This window comes from Artemia franciscana, chromosome 4 (assembly GCF_032884065.1).
Source record: "Artemia franciscana chromosome 4, ASM3288406v1, whole genome shotgun sequence".
NCBI lineage: Eukaryota > Metazoa > Arthropoda > Branchiopoda > Anostraca > Artemiidae > Artemia > Artemia franciscana.
This window is the reverse complement of record NC_088866.1, coordinates 17,326,786-17,344,418: the sequence shown is the minus strand read 5'-3', so window position 1 is coordinate 17,344,418 and position 17,633 is coordinate 17,326,786. Positions and strand designations below refer to the sequence as shown.

The following is a 17,633-nucleotide window of genomic DNA, read 5'->3' as shown; positions in this document are numbered from 1 at the left end:
AAGTAATTTGAGAGCAGCCAGCTCCCCCCTGCTCATTCCCAAAGACATCCAATTAAAATTTGGAATTAGTGATTTTGTTCAATGTAGTCGAAGGGTCCAGAAAGTATGTCTTTGAGGAACACAACCCCGAGCACACAGCTCTCAAGGCAAGAGTTGTAGGTTATGCCCGGGGGCAAATAAGGTTCTTATAGAGAGGGCGGTCGTATGTGCTTCAGAGCGGACTCATTCGATTGATAATATGAAGTTCTAGTGCCCTTTTCAAGTGTCAAATTGAGCAGAGGGCAACTACCCTCCCACCCCTCCCCAACACGACGTTTTTCCCGAAACGCATCAAATAAAAAAAATTGCAGTCGTTTTATTCAAAATAGTCCAAAGATCATATAACAAGGCTTTTGGGGCTGGTACAAACCACCAGGGCCTGGGGTGAGGGTTGTAAGTTATGCCGTGGGGTATAATTTTCTTCAAGATTTCTTCAAGACTTGTTAGAGGTCAGGGTCTGCCAGTCAAGTTAGGAACCCCTGGTTGTAACTGAAGATAGTCCACACTTGGGATGTAACGTACGTGCACCTATATCTTACGTAATAGGAGATTGCTTACCTATGTTAAGGATTAAGCATTGTCACATGACATGTTAGAGGTCAGGGACTCATGGAGAATCCCCCGTTGTAACTGGTGGTAGCAGTCAAGTGGGGTGCTACGTAATGACAATGCACATGTGCGATATTACTTAATATTTTAAGAGATGTTTTTTCACTCAAAATTTCTTTTTTTTCTGAAGGGACCTTTATTTTCCAAATATTTTTGTCCGCATTATGATTCAAAAGATATTTCCCCTTAACGGAATGAAGCGATAGGCACCTGGACCAAGAAGCGATTGATGATAATCCGATTCAAAGAATATGTTCTACGGGATAAGCTATTTCACACAAGCAGAATTCCCTGTCCCGCTTTTTAGAATGATAATATGGATCGCATATTTCAACCCTTTCTACATGAGAGCGTGCAAGCATCCCAATGCTATTGATCTAATAGATACACCTACCTGTTACATCCCATTTATTTAAATCTTGATGCTAGCAAAATCATATTTTGAATGGGCTTTAAGCATTAATTCCTTAGCCGTTCCTGACACATTGTAGATACCCCTTTTGAGTACTTGGATGTAGAAAATATCTTTGATTCAGTTCAATATCCCTTTTAACTTTCCCCGAAAGTCAATTTAATGCCATTAGCCGTTCCGGAAATATTGTAGATTGGCTGTTTGATAACCTTTATCCATACAATGTATTTTGATTTAATTCATTACCTGCCTCAACACTTCTTGAAAGTTTCAACATAATGCCCTTAGCCCTTTCCCGAGATATTGTTAACAAGTCATTTTGATGGCCTAGTTGCACATAACTTCGTTTGATTTAGTGAAACACCCTCCTTAAAATTCCCCGAAAGTTTTAAGTTAAAAACTGTAGCTGTTCCTTAGATATTTCATATACAAATTTTGATAACCTGGATTCATATACTGTCGTTTTATATACTCTAACATCCTCCTTATCATTCCCTGAAAATTTTAATTTTATATCCTTAGCTGCTACTGCAATATTGGAGATACAACCTGGATCCTGTGACATCCAGTGAAAATTTCAACGCTATATGCGTAGCATTTCCTAAGATACCGTTAATATTTTCTTTTCATAACCCGGACACACGTGGTACCTTTTGATTTCAACTTAATGTACTTAGCTGTTCCTGAGATATTACAGATAGGCCCTTGGTTGCAGACATTGTCTTTTTGACTAGTTTAACATCGCCCTCAACACTGCTTAAAAGTTCCAAGTTAATACTCGCAACGATTCCTGAGATATTTCAGATACCTGTGACATGCATCCTAACCAGAATAAAGATTTCCTGAAAGTTTCAACCTAATACCCTTAGTTATTCCTGGGATATTCTAAAAGCATCCTTAATGTACTTAGCTGTTCCTGAGATAGTACGGATATGCCCTTTTGACAACTTGGTTGCAAACATTGTCTTTTGACTAGTTCAACATCCCCCTCACCACTGCTTAAAAGTTCCAAGTTAATACTCGCAACGATTCCTGAGATATTTCAGATACCTGTGACATGCATCCTAACCAGAATAAAGATTTCCTGAAAGTTTCAACCTAATACCCTTAGTTATTCCTGGGATATTCTAAAAGCATCCTTAATGTACTTAGCTGTTCATGAGATAGTACGGATAGGCCCTTTTGACAACTTGGTTGCAAACATTGTCTTTTGACTAGTTCAACATCCCCCTCACCACTGTTTAAAAGTTCCAAGTTAATACTCGCAATGATTCCTGAGATATTTCAGATACCTGTGATATGCATCCTAACCAGAATAAAGATTTCCTGAAAGTTTCATCCTAATACCCTTGGATATTCCTGGGATATTCTAAAAACATCCTTGTGACAGCCAAGTTCCACAGAGTGTCTTTTGACTCAATCCAACATCACCCACAACATTCTGACAATTCCACTCAATACTCTTAGCTGCTCCTTAGATATTGTAGATACAGCCTTTTGACAATCTGGGTGCATAATGTGCCTTTGATTTAGTTCAATATTCCCCTCAATATTTCCTGAAAATTTCAGATAGTATCTCTTGGGGTATTATAAATACGTCCTTTTGCCAGTCTGGCTGCGCGGAGTGCCTTTTCATTTAGTTTAACATCTCCTTCAGCATCAGTAAAATTCGACTTGATACCCTTAGATATTTCTACGATATTTTAGATTCAGCTTTTTGAAAACCTGGGTGTACATGGTGTCTTTGCTTAGTTCAACATCCCCCTTAACATTCTCTGAAGTTTCAGAATTATATCCTTAGCCTTTCCTGAAATGTTGATGATACGCCTTTTTAACAACCAAAAAGTATGTAGTGTGTTTTGATATACTCCAATATCCCCCTCAACACTTTCTAAAAACTTCTTTTTAATGCCCTTAGTGGTTCCTGGGATATTTTAGATAAATCCTTTTAACAGTTTGGATGCACACAGTGCCTACACTCCAACACTCCCTGAAAGTCCAACACTTTAGTCCAACACTCCCTGAAAGTTCCATATTGATACCCTTAGCAGTTCTTGAGACAATGTAGATGCGTCCTTTTCACAACCTGGATGCACATAGTACCTTCTGATTTAGTTTAATCACACCCTCAACAATTCCTTGGTTTCAATTTGATAAACGTAACTATTCTTGAGATGTCCAGATCAGGCTATTGACTTCGTTCAATACCCTGCTGAATATTTCCTGAGAATTTCAACTTAATACCTTAAATTGTTCCTGAAGTGTTACAGACACTCCTTTTTGGCAGCCTTTGATGCACATAGAATCTTTTGAGTCATTTCAACATTTTACTCAGCAGTCCCTGAAAATGTCAGCTTAATATTCGTAGCTATTCCCGAGACGTGGCACAGACCCCTTTTTCCATAACAAAACACAAGTTTAAGCAATTGCTAATTAACATTATTTACAGCCCTTAACTCAGAGTCTTTTGGGACTGTTTCATCTCCAGAGCTATATTTATTCGGCATTCTTGATTACTTTAAACAAATTAATATCTAAAAATTTTGATTGAAGGTTTCTGAAGGGCACGCGAGGGGGGAGGGTATATAGAAAAATACCTTGGGAGACGGCTGGTTTCACTGCAATCACATTTAACTCTTTAAGAGGGCACAAGATTTTTCAGTTTCCAACCAAATTAGCCTCTTCCGAAGTTTCTAGGACTGCCCCTTCCATATGAAGGCTCTGTGGGAAAACTAATTAAAAAATAATGCATTGAAGGGCTCTATATGCAATGTTAGAGGGTTGCTTCCTTTTATTCTATCCTTTTGAGAAAATCACCTATTTTGGTAAGATATTTTATATACCATAGCTTGGGATTAGTAGTCCCTGTGCCTTCTAATGTGTATTGGTACTGATTTATTTCAGTACCATCATAATCTAATAATCCTAATTTTATGATCATATTTCAAAAGCCAAAGAATAGGACCTTGGTAGCAAAAACATGACCTCAAAATTATCAAATTGTTTCATTACAAGATTATTGAAGAGCTAATTAAATAGGTGAGGATGAGGGCAAGGTTAGTGAATTTTCATTGAACTGAGGGAATCTATAATTTGTTATTGTTAATCTGCTATTGGTGACAAACATATCCGTGCACATCCGTGATGTTGTATCTAAGTGTCATTTACATAAGTTTTGTTTTTCAATGAGAAATAACTGCATCTTTTAAGCAAAGAGGATATATCGGATTATTATAGAGGTATTTTCCCCCCTTTTGACACAGCCAAATTTAAGTGGTAAAAGGTACGCGGTTCAGAGGCAGTTCTAGAGCAAAATCTTGGGAGAGGCCCAATGTGACAAGGGCGTCAATAAGAAAATGGGGGGGGGGAATGTGACAAAGGTGCCAATAATTGACCAAATCGACAAATTTGTTCTAAAAAAGAGTAAAAAAGACAGGGTAAAAACAGGATAAAGTAACAAACAATAACAGATAAAAAACAGATAAAAAAGGATAAGAAAGCGCCAGGAAAATCTCGGGGGTCCTCCTTGGCCCCAATAGATCTGCCAGTGACTCGGTTATTGGTTTCCAGCTGAACAGCTAGTCCAAAGAGTATGGGCAAAACTTATAAGAGTGGAAACTGGCACTAGTGTCAACAAAAAAAAAATCATCAACGCCAACTAGCGTTTCAAGTTTCTATGCAATTTTTCCACTGTTATAATAAGAAAATTAAATAAAAAAACAAGTTTTCTTAAATGAAAGTAAGGAGCAACATTAAAACTTAAAACGAACAGAAATTACTCCGTATATGAAAGGGGCTTTTCCTCCTCAACGCCTCGCTCTTTACGCTAAAGTTTGACTCTTTCTCTTAACTCTATTTTTAAAACAGTAAGAAACTTTAGCGTAAAGAGCGGGGCGTTGAGGAGGAAAAGCCCCTTTCATATACGGAGTAATTTCTGTTCGAAGCTTTAATGTTGCTCCTTACTTTCATTTAGAAAAACTTGTTTTCTTTTATTTAATTTCTGGGCGTTTTTGAATTAAGGTATGTTTTGATCTTGGCTCTCCGCACATAAATAATTAAAACGAAATTTGCATATTAATTAATTGCAATTAATCGAAAGATTTTGAGAAAAAAGGAGCGAGGGAGGAGGCCTAGTTGCCCTCGAAGTTTTTGATTACTTAAAAAAGCAACTAGAACCTTTAATTTTTTACAAACGTTTTCATTGGTAAAAAATATACGCAACTTACGAATTAACCTACGTAACGAACTTCTACATTCGCATGTTTTTATTGTGTATATGAGGGGGTTCAACCCTCGTCGATACCTCGCTCTTTACACTAAAGTTTAGATTTTGTCCCAATTCCTTAAGAATGACCTCTGAATCACAAAGGCCGTAGAATAAATAGTTGAAATTACTAAAAATACTTTAGCGTAAAGAGTGAGGTATAATGAGGAGGTAAACCCCTCATATGCGTAAAAATTTTTGTTCGTTTTAAGTTTTAATGCTGCTCCTTACTTTCAGTAGAAAAAACTTTTCATATTTATTTTTTCATTGTTTTTTCGAATAATGCTAGAAAATCCTGCGCCCCCTTCATTGAAATTCTCTTCCCCCATGAGAAGTTTCTCCATGGAAATATCCTCCCACGTAACCTCCCCCCATCAACTTTCCCCCTTAAACCAAAAAATCCCCCTGAAAAAGTCTGTACACTTCTCAGTAACCATTACTATATGTAAACACAGGTCAAAGTTTGTAACTTGCAGCCCCTCCCATGGGGACTGTGGGGGAGTAAGTCGTCCCTAAAGACGTAGTTATTAGGTTTTTCGACTACGGTGAATAAAATGGCTATCTCAGAATTTTGATCTGGTGACTTTTGGGAAAAAATGAGCGTTGAAGGGGGTCTAGGTGCCCTCCAATTTTCTTGGTCACTTAAAAAGGGCACTAGAACTTTTAATTTCCGTTAGAATGAGCCCTTTCGCGACATTCTAGGACCACTCAGTCGATACGATCACCTCTGGGAAAAAAAACAAACAAAAAAAAATAAATAAATAAACACGCATCCGTGATCTGTCTTCTGGCAAAAAATGCGAAATTCCACATTTTTGTAGATAGGAGCTTGAAACTTCTACAGAAGGGTTCTCTGATACGCTGAATTTGATGGTGTGATTTTAGTTAAGATTGTATGACTTTTAGGGGGTGTTTCCCCCTATTTTCTAAAATGAGGTAAATTTTCTCAGGCTCGTAACTTTTGATGGGTATAACTGATCTTGATGAAACTTATATATTTAAAATCAGCATTAAAATGCGATTCTTTTGATGTAACTATTGATATCAAAATTCCATTTTTTAGAGTTTCGGTTACTATTGAGCCGTGTCGCTCCTTACTACAGTTCGTTACCACGAACTGTTTGATAGCTTTTCATTAGTATAGTTGGTAAAATTAGTTTAGTAAATAAGTTTCTGATCTTAGTTTCTGACAGAAAAACGATTGTTAAGCTTCGAAAATTTATGTGAGGCTAAATATGCAAAATTCATCTTCTTTACTATTAAAAGCATATATAGTTTCAGGAAAGTTTTTGATTAAAATATTATCGGATTTAATTAATATTTATTTTCGTTTCTATTTATACTGATTCCATTGTATATATTTTTTTATATTTGATTTCTTTAGTTTCATTAAAACTTTGCAATAGTACAATGCGATTATTAGTTATTTTATTTCATGAAACATATTATGGTGCAGAAGAGCCAACAGACGTTCTAAAACTGAAAGAATCGGAAGTTCTTGTTTATTTTGTTTTTGTTTTTTATTGCACGTAAAGGAATAGTATATTACCACTTTGTGCTTTTGGAGTTTATTTTCTACATTTTGTTGGGTTCACCCAACTTAAAATTTTCCGCAAGAACAAGGCATTCTATATGTAGCCTACCTCTTTGTATGGTTTTTGGAATTACCTGCTTACCAGAACTTAATAAAGATCTTACAGTTATTTTGGGTTAAAAAAAACTTCAATATTTTCTATGTTTTAGTTCTTTAGTAGTTCTTTAGTCAATTTTTATGATACTGAGGCGAAAAGGAAAGGATAGATCATTTATTTTCCTATCAATTTCTTTTTCTTCTATAACAAAATCTTTTTTTTTATTCTCTCTCTCTAATGAAAGGTTTAATGTAAAGATCCAATTTTATTGCAAATGTCTATGGGTTTCTGCGAGGACAAGGGTTTCTGTGAGGACAGTTTATTTTTTCAATAAAAATGCTCCAAAATTAATATTTTTAAAGATCCTCGCTGGTGCTCCAGTAATTATAATAGCTCCTCAATTACAGCAAAAAGAAAATTATTTCCCAATTCGTAGGAAAAAAATAGGGTTTCAAATGGACAAGGAAAAGCTTCTAAGAAGAGAAAGTAAATATTTCGGTTTGATCACCGCTTGCCAAGCCCATTGAAAGATTGCGAAGAGAAGTCAAGGATGCCAATTCAGTAAAATGCAGGGGGTGGGGCGAGGATTCTTTTTTATTCAGTCCTTTTTATAAAAATACAAAAAAGGTATTTTTCAAAACATAGCCCAAGGGGGATTTTGTATAGAAAAATGAAACTCCAAATAAAGAAAATTTTCAAAATCTAGGGGAGTAATTGCATAACCTCTCCCTTGAACATGCTCTATTTGACTCCATTGAATAGTCTCCATTTGACTTTGAACTTGCCCAAACACTATTAAAAGTATAAAAATGTGACTAAATCCGGCGATTTTAAAATGCAAAAGCATGTTGTTTGCTGAATCAGCTAAATTATAATTCGAGCGTTTTTTTGTTTTTTTTTTTTTGCTCATTTAATGATTTTTTCAAAAATGTATTGAGTTTTTGGTGACTGATGTTATTTTTCAAAAATTAATTTTTTTTCACCCTGTGGCAACCATTATGAAGTCCAGGAAACGTGGCCTAAATTCATTCCTTATATTACTTCTTTTAGGTAAATTTTATGATATGGGTTGCTCACAACTACTGGAATGGAGTAGTTCATAAGATTGACAAAGTTTCGACACCAAGAACTTGTCCTCAAGATTCTTCTTCATCGAAGCCTGAATTTTGGTAAGAGTCATTGAATTGAAAACATGAAATTATGATATTGTGTACAAAAAGTAATGAGTTCAGAACATCATAACTTTCACTCATTTCGTGCCTTTTTCACAATCCATTGAATTAAAAGTACAACCCACCCCCTTAGTAAGAAGACACACGCCGAATGGCAAAACGAGTTGTATACAAATCCTATTCAGATGTTCATATTGACTTTACTGGTGGAACTCTCTGTAAACATAATGGTGACAATCGAGGGAGGGGGTTTTGTTCCCTGCTACTAGATTTGTTCCCCTCATAGATTTAAAAAATAGGTTTCTTGAGGTAATCTATTGAAAAATGTCCTTTTCTAGCATTTCCATTAAGAAATTGAAAAAATAACAGGTTTGCCACCGTCTTAAATTTTGAGAAAGACAACCCATCCCCTTCTAAATCTTATGAATTGACGCCACAGTGCGTTTATTGCATCGCTTACCTCACCTCAAAAGGAATTAACAATATTTCCTAAAAATTGCTCAGTTTCATCTGTCAGATATTGAACTGTTTATTTGCTTCTTTCCTAGCATTATTCAACACTAATTTGAAATTTATTATTTGAAATTTGATACCGTAGCAATCGTTTTGCGAGCTTCATCGTCAACTGACCATCTTAAAGACAAAGATTCCGTTAGAAATTTTTAGCATTTCGGAAAAATTAGAAAAAATGAGGTATTTTTAACTTACGAACGGGTGATTGGATCTTAATGAAATCTGATATTTAGAAGAACCTCGTATTTTAAATCCCAACCGGATCTCGTGTGATTGGGGGAAGTTCGGGGGGGGGGAACCAGGAATCTTGGAAAACGCTTAGAGTGGAGATATCGGGATGAAACTTGGTGGGAAGAATAAGCGCAAGTCTTAGATACGTAATTGACATAACTGGAATGGACCCGCTCACTTTGGAAGAGTTTGGGGAGGGGGGACATAATTCGGTAATTCGGAAAAATAGAAAAAATAAAGTATTTTTAACTTACGAACGGGTGAATAGATCTTAATGAAATTTGATATTTAAAAGGATCTTGTGTCTCAAAGCTCTTGTATTTAATCCTGAGCGCGTCAAGTGACATTGGAGGAAGTTGGAGGAGGAAACCGAAAATATTGGAAAACGCTTAGAGTGGAGCGATCGTGATGATACTTGACGGGCAGAATAAGCGCAATTCCTAGATATGTGATTGACATAGCAACACTGGATTTTCTCTCTTTGGGGGAGTGGGGGGGGGGGGTAATTCGAAAAAAATTGAAAAAATGAGGTATTTTTAACTTACGAACGGGTGATCAGATCTTAATGAAACTTGATATTTAAAAGGACTCGTGTCTCAGAGCTCTTATTTTAAATCCCAACCGGGTCCGGTGACATTGGGGGGAGTTGGAGGGGGAAACCGGATATCTTGGAAAAATCTTAGAGTGTAGATATCGGGATGAAACAAAGTGGTAAGAATAAGCACAAGTCTTAGATACGCTATTGACCTAAGCCGACGGTATCCGCTTTATTTTGGGAGGTTTTGGGTTGGTGGGGGGGGGGTTCGGAAAAATTAGAAAAAATAAGGTATTTTTAACTTAAGGACGGAATTCATTAGGATGATTTGATCTTAATGAAATTTGTTATTTAGATGGATCTCGTGTCTCAGAGTTCTTATTTCAAATCCCTATCGGATCCGGTAAGACTGGGGGGAAGGGGCTGCGCGGGGTAACCGGAAATCTTAGAAAACGCATAGAGTGGAGAGATCGGGATGCAACTTGGTGGGAAGAATAAGCACAAGTCTTAGATACGTGACTGACACAGCTAGACCGGATCCACTCTCTTTGGGCGAGCTGGAAGGGGGGGGGGGGGGTAATTTGGAAAAAATAGAAAAAATGAAGTAATTTTAACTTACGAACGGGTGATCGGGTCTTACTGAAATTTGATAGTTAGAAGAACATCATGTCTGAGAGCTCTTTTTGTAAATTCCGACTAGATGTGGTGACATTGGGGGGAGTTGGAGGGGAAAACCGGAAATCTTGGAAAACGATGAGAGTGGAGAGATCAGGATGAAACTTGATGGGAAGAATAAGCAAAAGTCCTAGATACATAATTGACATAACCGGACTGGATCCACCCTCTTTGGGGGAGGGGGAGGTTTTCCAATGCTTTGGCGAGTTCAGTGCTTCTGGACCTGCTAGGACGATGAAAAATAGCAGGAGTGTCAGGGACATTGATAAATTGACTTGATAATAGTCGTTTCCCCAATTCGACCATCTAAGGGGAGGGGGACTGGAGGGAGGGTAAATCATGAAAATGGAGGTATGTTTATCTTGCGAATGGATGATTGGATCTTAATGAAACCTGATATATAGAAAGATCTTATGTCTGAGATGCTCCATTTTCAATTCGGGACATAGTAGGTGGAGGGGGAAGAAAGAAATCTTGGAAAATTCGTAGAGTGGAGAGATTGGGAAGAAACTTGATGGGAAGAATAAGCACAAGTTCTTGATACGTGATTGACATCAACCGAACCGGATCCGATCTCTTTCTGGGAGTTGAGGAGGTTTCTAGTACTTTGGCGAGTTCTAGAATAGGTACAAGTTATAGATACGTTATTGACATAAGCGGACCGGATCAGATCAATTTCGGGGAATTGGAGAGATTTGTAGTGTTTTGGTGGTTTCGGTGCTTCTTGACGTTCTAGGACGATGAAATCGATAACTCTAGTGCTGTGTCTAGTCTTGGGTTCCAACCTCGTCACAAGTGCCATATGAGCTCTTGACTCTTTTTATATTAAATTAAAAAAAACAAGTTTTTTAAAGGAAAGTAAGGAGCGACATTAAAACTTAAAACGAACAGAAATTACTCCGTATATGAAAGGGGCTTTTCCTTCTCAACGCCCCACTCTTTACGCTAAAGTTTGACTCTTTCTCTTAACTCTACATTTAAAAACAGTAAAAAAACTTTAGCGTAAAGAGCTAAAATAGCTAAAGTAATAATAATAGCTAAGAGCTAAATCGTATAAATTTCTTTTTGAAGATGCAGTCTTTTTGGGGATCAATTTATTGTTGAGGTTTTAGTTTTTACAGACGGAAAAGTTGTTAAGCTTAACCAATAAATTCCGTTTATTCTTATGGCTCAACGTGACAACACTGAAGAAAATGTGACAATGCCCAAAAAAAAACTTCAAATTTGGAGCAATTTAAAGATTCTCTTAGAGAATTGTCACTTTCCAGGGGGGGGGCAAATTTTTTGTCTGATATCCTTGGTAATTTAATTCCAACCACCCAATCCGTCTAAGGAGTGTTTATACGACCAAAAAGTGGAATGCAGGCTGAGCCACGATTTCGTTTTACAAAATATAAGATCTTAATGAAATTTGATATTTAGAAGGGTCTTGCGCTTTAAAGCTCTAATTTGAAATTCCGACCAGATCCTGTGACATTGGGGGGGGGAGTTGGAGGAGGAAACAGGAATTCTTGGAAAACGTGAGAATTGGGGTATTTTTATTTTACGAATAAGTGATCGGATCTTAATGAAATTTGATATTTAGAAGGAATTCATGTCTCAGAGCTCTTATTTCAAATCCCGACCAGATCTTTTGACATTGGGGGGAGTTGGAGGAGAAATCTTGAAAAACGCTCGAAGTGGAGGAATCGGGATGAAGCTTGGTGGATAGAATAAGCAAATGTCCTTGATACGTGATTGACAGAACCGTGCTGGATTCGCTCTCTTTGGGGGAGTTGGGGGAGGGGTTCAGTGATTCGGCGAGTTTGGTGCTTCTGGACGTGCTAGGACGATGAAAATTGGTAGGCGTGTCAGGGAGCTGCACAAATTGACTTGATAAAGTCGTTTTCCCAGATTCGACCATCTGGGGGGCTAAAAGGAGAGGAAAAATTAGAAAAAAAATTAGGTATTCATAACATACGAATGGGTGATCGGATCTTAATGAAATTTGGTATTTAGAAGGGCATCGTGACTCAGAGCTCATATTTTAAATCCTGACCGGCATTAACTCTCTTATTTTCCTTTTAAATCAATCTATTGATTCATAGAATTTTGCTAGAGCTCATACCAAATGATCTCTTGGCTCTTAGCTCTTCTTGCCTCGTCACAAGTGCCATATGAGCTCTTAGCTCTTGTTTAGAGTTTCGTTTACTATTGAGCCGGGTCGCTCCTTACTACAGTTCGTTACCACGAACTATTTGTTTCGGCACCGATTTGATGCAAATGAATCAGCCAATGGTATTGTGTAGCTCCCTTTTCCAGCATGCACTTAAGGAATTGAGTGGTTGGCTCACGTAATTCTTAATTCAAATAGAATTAAAGCGTACTTTTTTAACATGTAAGGTATAGAACAGTAATCTCTCTTCTTCTCTTTGGCTTTACCCAGAGCCAAATCCCCATTTTACATCTAAATATTCGCTATATTAAGAAAGTAAATTAATTTATCTTTCCAGTGAAATTTCACGAGATCCGCCTGATGGGAATTCTAATTATTCGGATTGCGAAGATTGTGCTGACAACTTAATCGAAGAAATCGTAGATATTGACGAAGCATCTATTTGTTGTTCCTGTTGTGAATCAGAATTTGAATCAGAGTCTTGCAGGTAATTCAATATTATTGCAGGCGTAGCCATTACTAATTAGAGAATAGAAGGGATACTAAAATATAACATTATCAGTTTATGGAGAAAAACCCTCTATATCATTATATGCAAATGGTTTTTAGATGTTTGGAAGATCATCCAACAACCTTAGGCTGATAAAATGCCGTCTCAGGGGGAAGAGGGGTATGAGGCTTGAACCCCTGCCCCTGAAATTTTTATCTGACTCATAAAAACGTAAAAAATTACACATAGATAAATTTTGTGGGCGTTTTAAGAAGTTTTAATTTTAATCACCCTCCCGCCTTCCCCGAACAATTTGGATGCGCCCTTGAGCGGATATTTTGTTCGTCAAAACTGGAAATATATAAGTTAGAGAAGACTTGTAGATTTTGCGACATATCCCCTGTATTGTGGAACCTTGTAATTCCTCAATCATGTTCTCTACAAGGCCACTCATCTTTCTCGGTGGATCTGTAAATTTTCATTTTAAGGAAACAGCTAGTCTCCACTGCTCTGATTTTCGCAAAGTTCATTTTTCTCTTCCAGTTTAGCATAAACTGATGCCAAAACAAGCTTCGTATTTGCAATTCTTTGTATTTTGCTGTTTTACGGACATAACAAGAATCTTGTCTATATCTTTGAACGAGCAATAAATGTGTATCTATCTATATATTTTGGTTTCTCGGAAACGGCCCGATTATTTTTCCAAAAATTGGTATACTACCATTCTGGTTAGTATCCAGGTCAGGGGCGCAGCTCCATCATTTTTATCGTGGGGGCGAGAGGGGTCTCCATCTGGAGAGTCAAGGGACATGGGCTACATAAAAAAATTGTTCTACAAACTTTTGCCAGGGCAGCTCCCCCTCCCCAGAAACGATGCCAATGATCGAGGTTAGTATTTCAACCTTTGGAATGTTCGTCTTCCCTCTCCTAGTCTCCATAATATATTTTTCTTAAATTTTGCTGAAATTAGAGACACAATAACCAGAAGAAACTGTCAATTTAAGGTTGACAGTTTGACAGTGGTTAGTGAATATCAATCACATAATTACTATTCTTAAATATTCTGATCTGGGTTTATTTTGCATTGTATTTCATTTCCTTATTTGTATTAAATTTATGTGCAGTGATTGTTTGATTAATTAGCACGTCAATTAAACCTTACTGGTTGACAAAACTGGTCAACTGCAGCGGCGTAATTTTGTCAAAATCTGAAGGGGGGCTAAGTTGGAGCCGATTTTCCAAAGTCAAGTGAAAATGGCAGTAAAAAGTGAAAAATGAGGCATATAATCCCATAAAGGCATAGGTTTAATAAAGAAAATTGATCTTTTTTTCTGTAGATGCTTGAATTTTAGCTGGGAAGGGGGCTGGGATAGGGGGGAAGTTGCCCTCTCTGTCGCATAGCAAATCACTCCCGTGGTCAATGGAGCTTCGAGAACATTCTTTGCAGCCAATTCAACTTAAGATATTCTTATTTTGGACTAGAGTTTTCGTAAAATAAGCTTGTTTTTCTTTGTATAGTTCAGAACACCATTTCACGAAGTTGCCACGAAGTTCGAATTTCTCAAAGAAAACTCTTTTTTTTTTCTGTAGATGCTTGAATTATGTAGGCCTGTCTTAGTTCTGACAATGTTTTTGAAGATGTAAAATTTTAGATGGGAAGGGGGCTGGGATAGGGGGGAAGTGGCCCTCTCTATCGCATAGCAAATCACTCCCGTGGTCAATTGAGCTTCAAGAGTTTTCTTTGCAGCTTATTCAACTTAAAATATTGTTATTTTGAACTAGAGTTTTCGTAAAATCAAATTGTTTTTCCTTTGTATAGTTCAAAGCACCATTTCACGAAGTTACCAGGCAAAATAGAATGAGATTTATTTTTCTCCTTAAATCACGTAGTTACTTGTGCACAAAATCTCTTGTATCCCATCTTTTTACTATTAATTTTGAAACCGTACCGAAAAGAAATTTTTCAAAGAAAAATAAAGAGCCATTTTAAAACTTGTAAAAATTAGAAATAAAGTCCTATGTTAAAACTAGGTCTATCTTCGGTATCTGATTAACGAATAATCAGTCAATCTTTTAACAATTTTTTGATTGGTAAGGATCAGAATTGATACTATTAATATTTTTGGAAAAAGATCTTAGAAACGTGTTTCTTTTTACCGAGCAAATCTCCTTCCCTTGTTACTAAAAGAAATAAAAGACGATCATTACACTATTTCATCCATAAAGCACAAAACAAAAACGGGTATTTTGCCTATTGATGCCTTTATTTCTTGAGTTTTGTAAGGAAAAAACTCGGATTTTATCAGTCATCTCTCATAAAATTGACTTGCAATATAGAAGTACCTGTTTTATGGGAAGCATTTACTGAGTTTTGCTCTGAATTTTTTATTTGGGGGAGGGGGGGTTACCCTAAGACTATTTTTCCACGAAATTATTACAATGTACCCTCTTTCAAATTTTGAAATCCCGAAAAAAGGTATAAGGTATCTATGCAAATCTGTTTTCTGTATTAATTTTCAAAATTCCCCAAAACTTTTCGCTGTTTTCAGCTACACAAATTACAAGGAACAAGACTTTAAAGAAACATTTTGAAACACGCCCAAAAACTAAACCTGACTTGTTGTAACAGTATAGGGTTTGGAAAACAACTACCCTGTTAATCGATGTCATTTGAATTCTGACCCAGTGCCACTTAAAAGTCTTTTCTGGATTGACGAATACAGAACCTGAACAACCGAAAGTCTCCTGATAACAACTCTTGACGAAAGTCTGTTGATAAACGTCCAATAAACGCCTAAATAAAAGTCTTCAAGAGGACGATAAAACTAATGTCTTCGTCATAAATTTCAAGACTGACAATGCATTTCATATTTGTATTGTGTAACAATGACCAATATGCACTAGATTTGTTTTGGTATGAAATAACTGCAAGTAAGGAGCGACATTAAAACTTAAAACGAACAGAAATTATTTTGTCCCCTCCCAAACGCTAAAGTTTGAGTCTTTGTCACAACTCTACTTTTTAAAACAATGAAAAAAACTTTAGCGGAAAGAGCAAGCGTTGAGGAGGGGATAACTCCTTTCATATGCAGAATAATTTCTGTTCGTTTTAAGTTTTAATGTCGCTCCTTACTTGCAGTAAAAAAAACTTGTGTTTTTATTTAATTTCTGAACGTTTTTGAAATAAGGCATGTTTTGATTTTGGCTCACCGCGCTTGAATAAATAAAACGAAATTTGCATTTTTTTTTGCTAAATGGCTTTCTCATAATTTTGATGGGACGTTTTTGCTATAAAATAGGGGTGGGGAAGGAGGCCTAGTTGCCCTCCAATGTTTGGTTACTTAAAAATGCAACTAGATTTTTTCATTTATTTTTTTTTTACATACGTTTTTGCTAGTAATAAACATACGTACCTTAAAAATTAACTTACGTAACGAACTTCTATATTTGTGTATTTTTATTATGTACATAAGGGGGTTCGCCCCATCGTCAATACCTCGCTCTTTACACTAAAGCTTCAAATTTGTCCCAAATCTTTAAGAATGACCCCTGAATCACAAAGGCTGTAGATTAAATAGTTGAAATTATTTAAAGATAATTTAGCGTAATGATCAAGGTATTTTGGAGGAGACCAACCACCTTATATACGTAATATTTTATGTTCGTTTTAAGTTTTAATGCTGCTCATTACTTCCAGTTGAAAAAAATATATTTATTTTCTCATAGTTTTTTTTTAATAATGCTTGAAAATCCTGCGCCCCCTTCACGGAAAATCTCTCCCCTCATGATAAATTCCTCCATGGAAATTTCCTCCAATGGAACCCCCTCCCCCGACCCACCCCCACCCCAACGTAAAAAAGTCCCCCTAAAATCATGTGTACACTTCATAATGACCATTACCATATGTAAACAATGGTCTAAGTTTGTAACTCGCAGCCCCTTCCCTGGGGACTCTGGGGGATTGAGTCGACCCCAAAGACAAAGTTATTGGGTTTTCGACTTAGTTGAACAGAATGGCTATCTCAAAATTTTTATTCGGTGACTTTGGGGAGAAAATGTGCGTGGGAGGGGGCCTGGGTGCCCTTTAAAACTTTTATGGTACTGTTTTCTGATACGCTGAATCTGATGGTGTTATTTTCGTTAAGATTCTATGACTTTCAGGGGGTATTTCCCCCTATTTTCTAAAATAAGGCAAATTTTCCCAGGCTCGTAATTTTTGATGGGTTAGACTAAACTTGATGAAACTTATATATTTAAAATCAACATTGAAACTCGGTTCTTTAGATGTAACTTTGGTATCAAATTCCGTTTTTTAAAGTTTCGGTTATTATTTAGCCGGGTCGCTCCTTTCTACAGTTCGTTACCACGAACTGTTTGATCGAATCTGCTATATAATATAGTAATATATTTATGTATTTCACAGCTGGTAAAGCCATATACAAAACTGATAAGAATACGCATAATAATTAACAAGATACAGAGAAATAAAAGAAAACTTCTATTTTCGAGCCTTTAAACCCTTTCAAATAATATTACAACTCTGTATCTAGGAGAAGTTGATTTAAGGATCCCCACTAGTAGCTCATCATTTCCACGATTAAATAAATCTCCCCTTAGACTAGCCATGTCATTGTGACTAAAAAGAAAATGTCCCAGTCCATCTCACAAAATACCCCATAGCGGAATAATTTGTAATCAATTTGAAAATTAATATCCCTCCAGTTTGTTAAACGTGGTAGGCAATTAGCAATATTGGTAACGTGTTTAGATTATCAGGAATCATAATCGAATATCCGGTAGCTGAGGAAATAACAATTCGGAATCCAAGATTTCACAGTTCAGAGGATTTGAAAAGATAAGTACTAAAAACATAACAAAGAGTTTCCGTTTTTAAGTGAAGAATATTA

General features: G+C 36.5%; 1 protein-coding gene across 2 annotated transcripts in view; it reads left to right on the top strand.

Annotated features, from left to right (window-relative positions):
* The window catches only part of LOC136026076 (uncharacterized), a 134,696-nt gene that overhangs the window by 52,806 nt on the left and 64,257 nt on the right, over positions 1-17,633 (top strand). Inside the window, exons 1-3 of one of the 2 annotated variants that reach the window (XM_065702270.1) lie at positions 4,197-4,299; positions 8,006-8,124; positions 12,574-12,723. In XM_065702270.1, coding sequence (XP_065558342.1) covers positions 8,015-8,124; positions 12,574-12,723 — 260 coding nt within the window. In that variant the 5' untranslated portion in view covers positions 4,197-4,299; positions 8,006-8,014. Of the gene's footprint in view, positions 1-4,196; positions 4,300-8,005; positions 8,125-12,573; positions 12,724-17,633 lie in introns of those variants that run through there. The other variant, XM_065702269.1, reaches the window with a different exon arrangement.